This window comes from Guillardia theta, assembly GCF_000315625.1.
Source record: "Guillardia theta CCMP2712 unplaced genomic scaffold GUITHscaffold_11, whole genome shotgun sequence".
NCBI classification, from domain to species: domain Eukaryota; class Cryptophyceae; order Pyrenomonadales; family Geminigeraceae; genus Guillardia; species Guillardia theta.
The window spans coordinates 386,456-397,642 of record NW_005434663.1 but is presented as its reverse complement, the minus strand read 5'-3'; the positions used below and the strand labels follow the sequence as shown (position 1 = coordinate 397,642).

General features: G+C 54.3%; 5 protein-coding genes across 5 annotated transcripts in view; 4 read left to right on the top strand and 1 right to left on the bottom strand.

Moving 5' to 3' along the window:
- Positions 1-1,883: 1,883 nt before the first annotated feature.
- GUITHDRAFT_58353 (hypothetical protein) lies at positions 1,884-2,318 on the top strand (the record flags this gene model as incomplete). The annotated part of the gene is made up of 1 exon (XM_005838394.1): positions 1,884-2,318. A coding segment is annotated over one exon (435 nt), but the record flags the coding sequence as incomplete, so codon positions are not given.
- A 1,580-nt stretch (positions 2,319-3,898) lies between these two features.
- On the top strand, positions 3,899-4,333 carry GUITHDRAFT_60321 (hypothetical protein; the record flags this gene model as incomplete). Its single annotated transcript, XM_005838393.1, has 1 exon — positions 3,899-4,333. A coding segment is annotated over one exon (435 nt), but the record flags the coding sequence as incomplete, so codon positions are not given.
- A 464-nt stretch (positions 4,334-4,797) lies between these two features.
- Positions 4,798-6,156, bottom strand: GUITHDRAFT_102737 (hypothetical protein; the record flags this gene model as incomplete). The annotated part of the gene is made up of 8 exons (XM_005838392.1): positions 4,798-4,894; positions 4,940-5,029; positions 5,104-5,228; positions 5,276-5,396; positions 5,455-5,546; positions 5,594-5,623; positions 5,992-6,043; positions 6,098-6,156. The coding sequence occupies 8 exons, from the start codon at positions 6,154-6,156 to the stop codon at positions 4,798-4,800; spliced, it is 666 nt and encodes a 221-aa protein (XP_005838449.1).
- An 845-nt stretch (positions 6,157-7,001) lies between these two features.
- Positions 7,002-8,950, top strand: GUITHDRAFT_102736 (hypothetical protein; the record flags this gene model as incomplete). Its single annotated transcript, XM_005838391.1, has 10 exons — positions 7,002-7,055; positions 7,103-7,234; positions 7,286-7,384; positions 7,450-7,578; positions 7,678-7,740; positions 7,788-7,841; positions 8,313-8,429; positions 8,480-8,560; positions 8,613-8,738; positions 8,837-8,950. The coding sequence occupies 10 exons, from the start codon at positions 7,002-7,004 to the stop codon at positions 8,948-8,950; spliced, it is 969 nt and encodes a 322-aa protein (XP_005838448.1).
- Positions 8,951-10,689: 1,739 nt separating this feature from the next.
- GUITHDRAFT_102735 (hypothetical protein) overlaps positions 10,690-11,187 on the top strand; it is a gene marked incomplete at both ends in the record, with an annotated part of 1,643 nt that continues 1,145 nt past the window's right edge. Inside the window, 3 exons of the mRNA XM_005838390.1 lie at positions 10,690-10,794; positions 10,851-10,907; positions 11,071-11,138. Coding sequence (XP_005838447.1) covers positions 10,690-10,794; positions 10,851-10,907; positions 11,071-11,138 — 230 coding nt within the window. The remainder of the gene's footprint in view (positions 10,795-10,850; positions 10,908-11,070; positions 11,139-11,187) is intronic.

Below are 11,187 nucleotides of genomic sequence, written 5' to 3'. Positions count from 1 at the left end.
GGAGAAAGAGGAGGAGAAGGAGGAGGAGAAGGAGAAGGAGGAGGAGGAGGAGGAGGAGGAGGAGGAGGAGGGAAGTAGAAAATTGTGGTGGGGGGGGAAGGGGGGGGAAAGGAGGAGGGGGACGGGGGAGGGGAGGGAAAGGAGTTGGAGGAGGTGGATGATGATGATGATGAGGAGGAGGAGGAGGAGGAGGAGGAGGAGGGTCGTCGTCGTCGTCGAGGAGGAGGAGGAGGTGCAGCATCAGAATCAGGAGGAGAAAGGAAGGAAAAGAAACAGGAGGAGCAAGCTGAAGAAAAAGGAGGATCAAGTTCCCAAGTTGTTTATCTGTTTCTCGAAACTCTATAACTTGTACAAAGGAGTCTAGCACCACCCCCGCGCTCTCCTCTGCTGGCAATTCTGGGAAGAAAGGCCTTTGGCGGGACGTGCTGAGCATATGCATTACGATGCCCTAGGATCTTCCTCTGTGCTGCTGCTTGCAGTTTGCTCCGAGCCAGGTCCGGTATTCCATCATTGTCAAAAACATGTGACATGCTGAAGTCCAGGATTAACCCATGCCATCGGCCTCCAGTAGCCTGCAGTTGCGGAAGTTCGAAGTCCCCTACGTGATGATCTTCAGGGCCATGCTGGGAAACGTTCTGCCTGGTGCCGGGAACGCCTTGCACGTGGACGCGGCATCTCACTCCTGAATCTTTGATGAGGGTACTGAGGACGGCATTGCACTTCTCATGCGCATCAGTCCATAACGGGCTGCGGTGCCCGCAGGTTACCATGTGTGTGGTCCCCCCAGGATGATGGAGAAGATGGTGGCATTTATCGCAGTGCGGCGGGAGGTCAACCGGCAACCCATGAAGAAACTTGTCAGCGGCAGCCACCAAGCTGATGGGCTGCTGCTCAAAGATCCCTAGGTTACTACTTTCCATAATCGAGTGCCAGATCCTGCGCTGAGGGGTAAACTGAGACAGAAGTTCATCACTGGTGACGGCGGCGGGTGCTCTGGTACTCGAAGTGGGGTAGAGAAGCTGGAGGGGGTGTGCCAACAAAGATCGCTGACGCTCAGAAAGGTTAGCTCGAATACTGCAGAACCGAGGAAACTTGTGACTCCATGAGGGACTGTAATGAAGCTCCGCCAAGGAGGTGTACGCCGAGACTCCCCGGCCCGGTGCGGAAGTTCAAAGACCCACGCGGCAACTCCCTGATTGTCCTCGTACTGATTTTTAACTTACTCAAAGTTAAGTTAAAAATCAGTACGAGGACACATAATGAGGGAAACGTTCCGCCTTGCGGCACGTGGACGCGGAATCATCACTCTCGGGCCGTTCCGAAGTTCCGACCGAGGCGAGACTTTTACCAGACCTTGATTTTAATCCTACAATCTCAGCGGTAAAGATGCTATTGTATAATAATATTTTTCGTGATAATAAATCATTATTCTGTCAGCAAGCAAGTTATTTTTACTACAACGGGAACCCCGGGCCCCGAGATTTTCGAAGAGTTAAAGATTTATCCGGATATTGATCTAATGAATGACATACTTTTTTGGATATTGAAATTTGAGTTGCATTATTCAAAATAATTTTGAAACCAAACATGATGATGACCCCACTTTGAACTTCGGGGATTCGGAGTCCGAACCTCCGCACAGGGCTGATAAAAACATCTCCTCCTGACCCCACTGTCCTACCTCCCACTCCCTCAGCACTCCACCCATCATGTGCCAGTCCAACATCTCCAGAGCCTCGGCCAGAGACCTCGCTGCTCAATGCCCCCAGCCCCACGAGCCCGCCAGACCGCCGCCTGCAGATGCCGCTCAGGACTTCGATGGCACCCACACGCTTCACCACGACCTCAAGGACCTCATGCTCAGGGATGCCCTCGCCCAAGAGAGAATCGTGGCCGTGATGGCGGCGATGCTGGAGGAGACCGTGAGCGCGAGCGAGGCCTTCTCCAAGTGCGCGTCGCTTCCCACCTTCTGCGGTCCTCGCCCGCTCATCACGCCTGCAGCCTACGTAGACAGGATCATGAGGTACAGCGGGGCGAGCCCTTGCTGTCTGGTGATAGGAGCGATCTACCTGGAGCGACTGAAGCAGCGGGATCCGCAGGTGTACCTGACCCTGGACAACTACCAGCGCTTATTTCTGCTGGCGGTGATGACGGCATCCAAGTTTCTCGACGACTACTATGTCTCCAACAAGCGCTGGGCAGCCATCGGAGGCATCTCACTGCGGGAGATCAACCAGCTGGAGCTGGAGTTTCTGTACCGGCTGAGCTTCACGCTCTACGTGAAGAGGAGCGAGTACGACTGGTATGCGGAGGAGCTGCACCGACGAGCTGATGCGATGGCGGAGGAGGCCAAGGCGGTGGCAGAGGTGGAGGTGCCGTACAACAAGTTTATCGCCTACTGCTCTATCAAGCCCGGCACGCTGGAGAGGAGTGAGAGTGTCGAGTCGCAGCTGTCTGCAAACAGCACACCTCGAAGACTCTACATCGCGATATGTTAATAAGTACTCTTCCCGCCCTCCCGCTTTAGTAGATCTGCATGTATATAAGAAACAGCATTTTGTCTTAACACGACACTGTCTATGTGTCTGAGCCTGGTATGCGCGATGTATTTTGTTTTGTTTGGTTGTCTTTGTGCTGTCAAGTCCCACACTTGTCAGACTTTTCGACATGGCATGCAGACAGTACCCCGGCATATGATTGTCAGTTGCCATGTACGGTAGAGCTTTCTTTACTCAAAGTTAAGTTGAAAATCAGTACGAGGACAATCCGACAGGAGAGTCGAGGACTGCGGGCCTTGACCCTGACACTGTCGCACAGGCCAAACGGCGAGTAGAGCCTATCCGATCAGCAGAGTCTTCAACGGTTGGTATGCTATTCAGAGACGACAGGGCCCCGCCGGGCCAGCCCCGGTGGGCCCGGCCGTCCGCGGGAGGGACTCGGGATGACTCGTGGGATGAGGGGCACCACTGAGTTGCTCCGTTGTGCGTTGCTACGAGAGGAAGCCCGGGGATGGTGAGAGCCGAGAGCAGGAATTGAAAGTCACAGACTCGGAGAGAGAGAGAGAGAGAGAGAGAAGGGCCATGAGCCTCCGAAGAAGACACTTGCAGGCCTTACAGGCTCACTGCCCGGCGCCCCCGGGGCTGCAGATTTGAAACACACACACACTGTGCCGAAACGCATACACGTTTACTCAAAGTTAAGTTACAAATCAGTGAGAGGACAATTAGAGGAGAGTAGAGGACAGTAGTCACGTGTCAAGACTCTGCAACTTTTTTACTACTGTAGTGACTGTCAACAGGTAACGTGACTGGTATCAAGGAGTTATTGGAGTTACGGCCCTGTGGATCCGCTCGCAACTCCGGTGAGGCATCGGACTTGGTTGAGATACCGAAGTGTGACCCGGAGGCCTCGGCAGATTTCCGTCGACCACTAACTACACAAATATTTGGAGAAGTTTTCCTAAATTCTCTGCGCATAATTTCAGGTTGACTCTACTTATTTCATTTCTTGGCTGCATGTAATGCCTCTCGCGGGATCTTTATCGGAGATTCGGATACCGAACTTTTGTGATATATACATGGAAATCCCGCCCCTGGTGCGTCGTGCAAGCACTCGCCTAGTAGTAGCTCACGAGCAAGCAGCCCTTATCTTCCATATGCCCTCCTCCTCCTACTTGTATCTGCATCATCCCTGTCTCTCCAACATGACAGTGACCCGACCCATCATGTGCCAGTCCAACATCTCCAGAGCCTCGGCCAGAGACCTCGCTGCTCAATGCCCCCAGCCCCACGAGCCCGCCAGACCGCCGCCTGCAGATGCCGCTCAGGACTTCGATGGCACCCACACGCTTCACCACGACCTCAAGGACCTCATGCTCAGGGATGCCCTCGCCCAAGAGAGAATCGTGGCCGTGATGGCGGCGATGCTGGAGGAGACCGTGAACGCGACTGAGGCCTACTTCAAGTGCGCGTCGCTTCCCACCTTCTGCGGTCCTCGCCCGCTCATCACGCCTGCAGCCTACGTAGACAGGATCATGAGGTACAGCGGGGCGAGCCCTTGCTGTCTGGTGATAGGAGCGATCTACCTGGAGCGACTGAAGCAGCGGGATCCGCAGGTGTACCTGACCCTGGACAACTACCAGCGCTTGTTTCTGCTGGCGGTGATGACGGCATCCAAGTTTCTCGACGACTACTATGTCTCCAACAAGCGCTGGGCAGCCATCGGAGGCATCTCACTGCGGGAGATCAACCAGCTGGAGCTGGAGTTTCTGTACCGGCTGAGCTTCACGCTCTACGTGAAGAGGAGCGAGTACGACTGGTATGCGGAGGAGCTGCACCGACGAGCTGATGCGATGGCGGAGGAGGCCAAGGCGGTGGCAGAGGTGGAGGTGCCGTACAACAAGTTTATCGCCTACTGCTCTATCAAGCCCGGCACGCTGGAGAGGAGTGAGAGTGTCGAGTCGCAGCTGTCTGCAAACAGCACACCTCGAAGACACTACATCGCGATATGTTAATAAGTACTCTTCCCGCCCTTCCGTTAGTAGATCTGCATGTATATAAGAAACAGCATTTTGTCTTGACACGACACTGTCTTGGCCATGCACCAGGGCTTGTGGCTGGAGCACTGATGCCCAGCACCTCAGGATGGTTGATGAAGGAGACTCCGGTACCGGTAGACGGCGAATACAGCGAGAGGAGTGAGAACAGTCAGGAGCAGGAGCTTGCTTGACTTGGTTGACGTCGGGTGTGCAGGAACCTGACTAACTGGTACTTCGCTGCTGGAGAAATTGGCATGCTGTCAAATCGCAAACTGCACCGCAATCAAGTACCTCTTCTTCTCATTGTGAACGAGAGGAAAAGACTTGATCATGTCTTTCAGCTCTGCAACCTCATTTCTGCAACAGCGTCACAATCGCATTTCAAGCAGGAGGCGTTCTTACGAGATCTTGTCCACGGCTGCCTCTTCAGAGTGTTTCCTAGCATTCAAGAGTGCGATTGCATCTTGCATCTCATGAATCTTTTTATCGTACCTGGTGAGCATGTTCAGACATACAGGAGGCATCGTTGTCAAGCTTTTGTAGGATATCATGTCTTCAAACCATACATGCTTATTTTGTCATTGGATTTCATGCGATTTTTGAGTTCTGATTGGATGTCACTTTCAAGAGTCTTGACAGCGTCCATTGCATTCTTTGCCAGCTTCTTGTCTGATTCTTGTCTACTCTCAATCTAGAAATCATGTCAAGCAGGAAGCTAAAAGCTCCATGCTTAAATACCTTGCTGATGACTTCTGTAAGTTTCATCAACGTGTTTCGTATCCTGCTTTGCTCTTGTGCAAGAAGAAGAATGTCAGCTTTCGAGGGCGCGCTCTGCATCGATTGCGGCAAATCAGCTGCTCTGCTGCAGGGAGCGCCTGTCAAGTTCGAGAGCTCTGATGAACAAGGTTGATGCTCACAGATCCTTGTCATCAGATGATCCGGAATACGAACGATCGAAATCCCCGTCTGCTTTCGTGGAGGCAGCTTCATCATCTCCACTCACCTCTCGCTAGTCAAACATGTCAGAGTCTCATCGTCGCTGAGCACATAGAGCACCTTGGCTGTATTTTGACCTTTGTTCAGCTTCTGCTCCAGAAGAAGGAGCTGACGGCTTCATGGGGGTGGTTGGAACAAGATCAGATCAAAATCAAGTTGAAAGATGTCAGGAAGCGCATGAGAGAGCTTTCGTGCTACCGCTCTTTGTGTATCTTTTCTCTCAAATCATTCATGCCAGGACTCATTGTCTGCATCTTTGATTTGTGCTCGTCCCCCTGAAAGGCTGATCAGTGCCACTGCAAACAACCATACGGCCAAGTCAAGCGGCTGCCTTTTCTTTCTCGGGAGTGCTTGGCGCTGAGCTTGAGCTTCTACCAATCATCTCAGTCTCAGCAGAGAAGTTTGATCTGTGAAGATCGAGGCATCATCATTCCGATAAAATCAACTTTAACCCAAACCTGATGAACTCCTTGTACTTCTGACCTGAGAAATTTTGCCTGCGATCGTTGCCTACCAGGACTCATGTCAGCAAACGCAGCTTGGAATCTCGTCTCAACGACATACCTTCCATCAAGATAATGGCTGGACTGACGAGACGAGGCTTCTGAGTACTCAGGAGTCATAATGCAGTACTGAGATCATTCAGACCATCAAGGTTGGAGGGAGATTGGTTCTATAGTTGGTATCTTTAGTTAGCGGCTAGAGATTGAGTCACCTCTACCTCCTGCTCCAGCCTGTCGTAGTCCTGCCATCACTGCTTATCTATGCGACACTTTCTGTACATGACCTCTCCTCTTCCGTTGCATCTCTCGTTGCTACCGCCCTACAGGGTGGACCTCGAATCGGGCCCGGGCCCGGTCAGCTGCTCCGGCGGCGGACTCCGAGAGCCTCTCAGCCCGGACTCCTCACTGAGTCCGATCTCTTCAAGCACTAAAATCTTTCGAATCCTCTCTCTTGAAGCAAGCTTACTCTACATGCTTGTCCTTTGCTAGTAGTTCGGAAGACAATCAATGAAACCCAGTCAGCTATCCCAATTTTGATAATTTTAAATGATCTGATGGAGTTTCTCTTTTCGGGTCTATGCTGGAGGGAGCGTCGGAGAAGGCGAGGTAGGAGGCGCACAAGAGGAAACGGAGGGCAGAGAAGAGAAACTGCGAGAGGACTTGGAAGAGACCAAGAAAGTTGAGGAGAATGATGTGAAGGTCGAACAGTGGCGAGGAAGAAGATCGATAGGAGACCAACTAAGGACAAAAAGGCCCGCAGCAGGTCAAGGCCGAGCAGTTCGAGGAGGCGATGCTTGCTAAGAGATGGGACGTATCAAGGGGATAGCCCTCTAGGTAAGGTGAGAAGGCAAGCGAAGAAGCAAGGACAAGCGATCTCCTTGGCCCAGGGAATCAAGGAAGCGTCCTTCCGTCCTTGGCTGAAGTGGAAATCCCAAGAGCTTTTAAAGTGACAAGGAACCTCCTCGATGGCGGCTATGTCAGGTCGGCTGTCCATCGGCTCGCAGGCTGGAGACTATAAGGTGAATCAAGATGGGGCGGCGTGTGTTGTGTTGAGCTGCTACAACAGATCCTGAAGAAGATCGGAGAGGGAGGGATGGGCCAAGTGTTCCTTGTACGACATGTTGAGAATGACAGGAACCTCTTCGTCTTGAAGAGTGTGCTCTGCTTCTCTCAAGGAGATGCCAAGGACGCCCTCAAGGTCGTTCAGTCCCGCTGCGCTCATGCTCGTGCTCAACGCTGTTGATGGCAGGAGGCGAAGGTCCTCAAGGAGATCAAGCACGCAAACGTGGTGGAGTACCTCGACGTTTTCCCTCAGGACGAGTCCAACGGAGTTGTCTCCGTGTGTACGGTACGGCTGCGCTGCTACCTCCTGGATGTCTGCTGGAAGCATCTGTGGGGCGTGACTGGAGCTAGGTGATGGAGTACTGCTCGAGGGGCGACCTTGCTCAGCATCTCACGCTGGTGCGGGAGCGACAGCGGGAGGGTCTGCCACAGGGCGTTATCGTCACGTGGGTGGCTCAGCTGCTTGGAGCGCTTGAGAAGGTAGGAGGGCGGGAGGGAGGGAGGAGAGCGGAGGGGAAAGAGAGAGGAGAGAGGAGAGAGGAGAGCAGGCGTGAGGAGGAGATGACACAAACTTTGCAGCTGCATTCTCAGCTGGTGATCCATCGAGATCTGAAGCCCCACAACGTGTTCATGAGCTCTCAAGTGAGCCAGGAGATCTCGGGGCTCGGGCCATGACGGTACGGCTACAGGGACATCTCAAGATCGGAGACTTCGGGCTGGCGACCTCTCTTGCGAGCGGGAAAGTAATCCTCCTCCACCACAACCACCACCACCACCTCCTCCTCCTCCTCCTCTTCAACCACCACCACCACCTCCTCCTCCTCCGTTCGTCTGCCGCCCTCCATGTCCCTTGTCATGTCTTGCTTGTCCCCTCACCTTCCTCACCCGATCCTCCTCCTGCACCTGGCAAGTGAACGTTGAATGTCTTGACGAGCTTGTGGCGATAATTGTTTGCTCTGAAGTTTTCTTGCTTTCGTCATAGGTGCGATCGCGTGTTGGTACACCGTCTTACATCGCCCCTGAAGTAACGAGGGGAGAGCGGGAGGGGGAAGGGGAGGGGGACGAGGGGAGAGGGGGGAGGCGAGGGATGGGATGAGAGTAGAAGGGGGAGACTTGGGGAGACACAGGGCGGGGGCGAAGGGAGGGGACTAGAGGAAAGAAGGAGATGGGGGGGAAGGAGAAGGAGAAGGAGGATTGGAATGAGTCAGCGGCAGGTACTGCAGTATGAGGGATACGGGCCCTCCGTTGACATCTGGGGCGTTGGATGCCTGGCGGTGGAGATGATGACGTTGCAGTTCCTGTTTGAGCGGCAAGGCATGCTCGCCATGCAGGTGGTTGATGATGATCCGGGAAGAGGGGGAGGGGAAGGTTGGATTGGAAGGAGGATGTGGTGGTGAGAGAGGAGGAGGAGGATGAGAAGGACGGGAGAATTGGGGGGGCTGGGATGATGGCAGTGTACTTGGTGAGGGACAAGAAGGAAATCAGTCTAAGACAGCCGGTATCGCTCTTGGCAGGTTCAACGGAATCCACTGCAGCCAAAGGATCTCCCCGCCAAGTTCTCGCTCTCCCTCCGCAAGCTTGTCGCCTCCATGCTCCTCGCCGAGCCGGCAGAGCGTCCAGACGCGGCGACATGCATGCAGGTTAGCGATGGTGAAGGAGGAACGGACGATAATGAAGGAGGATGAGGAGGGAGGAAGAGGACGAGGCAATGTCGCAATGAGTGTGTTGGTATTGGCAGTACATCGAGAACTCCGGGCAAGGTGAGGCGAACGCTGGGCTAGGAGGAATGTACAGCAACTACATGCTGCTGCAGGAGCAGGCGAGTTTCTTGAATCCTGCGGCTCGTGCGTGATACGTCCTCCTCTCTTCTCCTCCTCTTCATTTTTTCATTCCCCAACCTTTGTCCTCGTCCCGCAGGCTGCCTTGGCACAAGGAGGAGCGGGCTGGACGAAGAAGACAGACGAGGAATTGGAGCAGCAGAGGAGGGAGCATTTTCAAGGAGAAAGGAAGCAGGAGGGGTCGTCCCGCTTCTCCCTTCCTGCTCATGGTGCGGCTCGTGTGCGCTTGCTCGGGCTGACGAGGAGGCAGAGCGGAAGACTCCCGTGCGGCGGTTGGCAGACGTGGAGGTGCCCGATTTTGTAGAGCAACAGCAGCAGGAGGAGGTCGAGGAGCCAGCTAAGAACGGTGAGAGGGTAGAGGATGGGAGGAGAGGACGGAGAAGACGCAGGAGAGGGAGGGAGGGAGGGAGGGAGGGAGGGAGGGAGGGAGGGAGGGAGCGGAGGAAACGAGGGAGAGGAGGGGAGGAGGAGCGAGAGAGCGAGAGAACAAGAGAATGGGTGTGATGAAGTTGAGCAGACGAGAGTCTGTTCTCGAACCTGATTCAAGGGATTCAAACTGTGGACTTCTTCGGCATCCTCAAAACGACGCCAGAACATCGAGGAGGAGGAGGAGGAGGAGGAGATGAATCTTCTGCTCCCGCTGCTGCTCCTCCTGCTCCAGCTGCCTCATCCTTCTGGCCCAATGTCAGCAATCTCTTTCAAACGACGACGGATGAGTAAGGCTTTCCCCGCCCTCCCTTGCCCTCCTCCCTGTTCCTCCCTCCTCCAGCCCATTTTACCCCCAATCCTCCCTGTGCTTCACTTCCTCCTCCTCCTCCCCTTCCTCCTCCTCTTCATTCCCTCCCTCCTCCTCCATCCCTTTCCGGCCTCTTCCCTCTCCTCCTCCTCCTTCTCTTGATGAGTCATTGCATGCTCGTTGACGCGCTTGTCTGGTTCAGTTCCCCGCAGTATCACGAGGAGTATCGACCCGAACCGCCCAACACAGGAGCCGTTCGCTCTGCGTTTGATGAAGTCATCCGGCAAGGTTCCATCGACCTCCCCCTTCTCTTCGCATCTCCTCCTTTCTCTTCTCCTCCTCCTCCACTTATCAGAGTCATGTCCCCTCCTCCCACTATCCTATTTTTCTTTCCCAAGACTCTTCCCTTCTCTTTTCCTCCGTGTTCCCCACTATCCCTTCATTGTTTCTCTCTCTCTGCTCTTCGTTTTCCTGTCCCTCTTCTTCCGTCCTCTTGGTTATTCCTCTTGGCCGCTCCTCTTCCCCGACTTTCTCCTTCGCTCCTTTTTGTCTTCTCTGCCGTAGCAATTTCTTGTTTTCTCCTCCTTTGGTCCATCTCTCGACTTCTCAGATTGTAACTTCACAAGCAGCTGAGGAGGAAAAGGCAGTTATCGATGAGGACGAACAAAGGCCAACTCGGTCCTCCTCCTCCACGACCTCCTCCTCTACCACCACCACCTTCTCTTCCTCCTCCTCTACCCCCACTTCCTCCTCCTCCTCCTCCTCCTCCTCCTCCTCCTCCTCCTCCTCCTCCTCCTCCTCCTCCTCCTCCACTTTGCGATCCTCCCGCCCTTCGCCAACATTTTCCTCCTCCTCTATTCCCCCTCCCCTTGTCCGGTCACCGCCTTCTCTTTCCCCGTCCTCTGCCTCCTCTCCTCTTGATCTGGACCAGCCCTGTGACCTTGAAACAGGAGGGAAGAGAAAGAAGAAGCTTTCATCCCTCCTGCGGGAGTTGCAAAAGGAAATTTGGAAAGCAGGATGAAAAATCAGGAGGCCAGGAACTGCGAAGAGGAGGACAGGGAGGACAGGGAGGACAGGGAGGGGGAGCTGGGCAAGCAGAAGCCTCCGGTCAACTTTGTCAAGGTAGGAGGAGAAGAAGGCATGGGGGTTCGTCAGTCGGCATGCTGACAGCATTGAAGGGCGAAGACGAAGAAAAGAAGATTGGAGTCGTGAGATTTCAGAAGAAGATTGCTCCTGTATGCACAGCAGGCGGATAGGTGGCGGGAGGCAGGAGCTGGAGCCTGTAGTGCGAAAGAAGGGGGGGGACGAGGGGAAAGCGGAGGAGGAGGAGGAGGAGGAGGAGGAGGAGGAGGAGGAGGAGGAGGAGGAGGAGGAGATTTACTTTTCCTATTTCTGCAGCAGCCGGTAGTTGCATGGGAGAGCGTGACAGGAGCCGATGTGAAGGAGTCAGCGAGACAAGTGCAGTGGTCCTCCTTACAGGGCCAGGTGATTTCTCTTCTCGTTCAAAAACAATTC